Source organism: Somniosus microcephalus, unplaced genomic scaffold (assembly GCF_052327205.1).
Source record: "Somniosus microcephalus isolate GS21.2 unplaced genomic scaffold, FLI_Smic_1.0 unresolved_chr6, whole genome shotgun sequence".
Taxonomy (NCBI): domain Eukaryota; kingdom Metazoa; phylum Chordata; class Chondrichthyes; order Squaliformes; family Somniosidae; genus Somniosus; species Somniosus microcephalus.
In genome coordinates, this window is record NW_028225184.1 from 51,174,706 (window position 1) to 51,177,309 (window position 2,604).

Below are 2,604 nucleotides of genomic sequence, written 5' to 3' on the forward strand. Positions count from 1 at the left end.
GCCCAACAACTTGAAATGAGACCACATCTTGAGTATTGTGTGCAGTCTTGGTCGACTTATCTGAGGAAGGTTGTTCTTGCCATGGAAGTATTTCAGCGAAGATTCACCAGGTTGATACCTGGGATGGCAGGAATGACGTATGAGGAGAGATTGGGTCGATTGGACTAGTACTCGCTGGAGTTTAGAAGAAGGAGAGGTGATCTCATTGAAACTTATAAAATTCTACCAGGAATGGACAGACTAGATGCAGGAAGGATGTTCCCGATAGTCGGGGAGTCCAGAACCAGGGGACACAGTCTAAGGATAAAGGGTAGGCCATTTAGGACAGAAATGAGGAGGAATTTCTTCACCCAGAGAGTGGTGAACCTCTACCACAGAAGGCGGTGGAGGCCATTTCATGAAATATATTCAAGAAGGTGTTGGATATATTTCTTAAGTCTAAAGGGATCAAAGGGTAAGGGGAGAAAGCAGGGACAGGGTACTGAATTTGGATGATCAGCCTTGATCGCATTGAATGGTGGAGCAGGCTCGATGGGCCGACAGGCCTACTCCTGCTCCTATCTTCTATGTTTCAAAGTCCCCGATCACCAGCCCCAAGGGAGGGCAGCCTGGGTAAGAGCGGCTCACTACAATATCATCCCCAGTGAGCCCAATGTGGAAAGAATGTGAGTGAGTGTGTGAATGTCCTCGACCGCTGGTCCCGTGGCCCAGGGGAGAGCGGCTCAACACACTATCAGGACCATGGAGCTCCGTGTAGACAGTGTGTGAGTGAGTGTGTGAATGTCTCCGATCACCGGCCCCATGGGACGGTGGCCTACGTGATTGTGGCTCAACACAAAATCAACCCCAGGGAGCATAGTGTAGGCAGATTTTGAGTGAACATGTGAATATCCCCAATTACCGGCCCCGTGGCGTTCCGGGGGCGAGTGGCTCACCACAATATCTGACCCAGGGAGCTCTCAGGCTGCAAAGTCGCCATTTCTTCTCATATTTTAATGAATTTTACAATCAGAGTGAAGGGATATTTCCCCATATTCTTCAACTGCTCTCTGAACTTAGTCTGGGTCATGGCATAGATGCCAGTGTTTGTGCAGCAACTCAGCATCTGCAGCCCGAATCCCACTTCCCTTACATAATATGGTATATATACAGTGCCATACCCCAAATACCTCATCCGGTACCATAAAAAATACACCATAAACATTGTCCATAAAACGATGAAATTGCCCGAGATAACAAATAGTAAAATTACGGATTTCCTGCGGCTCTCCATCTCTGGGTCTCTTGGATTGTCCCCACTGCTGGGACCCCGGAGTCTCCTGCGGGCTCTGCTGGACACTACAATGTGTCTGACGGTGACAGCATTGAATAGCAGAATCAAAACAAATGGGACACACGGGGTGAGAATATAATGAAGGAACTCGATTATTCCCCAGACCCGTGAATCCATAACATCAGATGTTGCAATACAAAACCAGGGGATATTCGCAAGGTAATATTGATCTGTGAACATAAAATACCAGAAAATGTTCTTTAAACCGCTCAGCACAGCCACTGTTCCTAGAACCACAGCTGCCGTTTTCTCGGTGCAATATTTAGTTTTCAGCTTCTGGCAACAAATGGCCACTAATCGATCAAAGGTGAAAGTGACGGTGAACCAGACAGAACAGTCTGTGGCTGCATAAAGCAGGACGGCATGGATATTACACACGGGGATGAACCGCACAAAATCAAACTGTCTCCAATAAATAATCGGAATGTGCCTCAATATCAGGTCGAGGATAACGAGCAGTAGATCCGACGTTGCCATGGCCACCAGGTAGCGAGTGACACATTTGGAGAGACCGCACTTTCCGCGGGACAGGATCACAATGGTAACTAAGTTCACTGTGAGGAAGGAAAATAAAAGGGAAATTACACATCAGGCTGGGGAAAAAATTGCAATTTGCTGGAATTCGGGGTCAAATATGCAATTCATTGGCGAAATTCAATGATATATTCTAATTATTTTACATGTGGAGCTGAGTACAGGGTTCATTGTAAGAATAATCGGTATACATTGTGGAATCAATAAATGAAATGGGAATAAATATATCATTAATGTAAACGATGTATGATCAATGAGTGATTAAATGATCGATCTATATTTAGTAAGCAGAAAAAAGCACCGTCCGAGTTGTCAGAGACACAACGGAACAGAACCTCTCAGGATTCCTTCGTGCCCGGGATCAGTCAGCATTTGGACCGGGGATATTAACTTCTGTGCCCCTGTGTTAGGGAGGGGGGAAATCCTGCTTGTACTCCTGCTCCTAGTTAGAATATCCATTATATCTAGAACTGAAAATGAATGCAACAGCAAAATACAGAAACTGCAACGTTGGCAATAACTACAGGCAATTGTATGTAAAATGTACGGGTGCAAAAGGACAATGCTAAAATAATAACTTATAAAGATAACTGGGTTTTCACAAGTGTTTTGAAAATTTAGTTTTCTGCATTTTTGTTGAAATAAATCAATTGTATCTCATTGAAATGGATATTGGCCACGTAACATTGCAAATAATGGACGCTAAATTAAAGTAAATAGCTATCAATCACCAGGTA

General features: G+C 44.5%; 1 protein-coding gene across 1 annotated transcript; it reads right to left on the reverse strand.

Moving 5' to 3' along the window:
- Positions 1-985: 985 nt before the first annotated feature.
- LOC147087290 (putative G protein-coupled receptor 139) lies at positions 986-1,872 on the reverse strand. The gene has a single exon (XM_085978147.1). The coding sequence runs from the start codon at positions 1,808-1,810 to the stop codon at positions 986-988; it is 825 nt and encodes a 274-aa protein (XP_085834273.1). The 5' UTR covers positions 1,811-1,872.
- Positions 1,873-2,604: the final 732 nt, after the last annotated feature.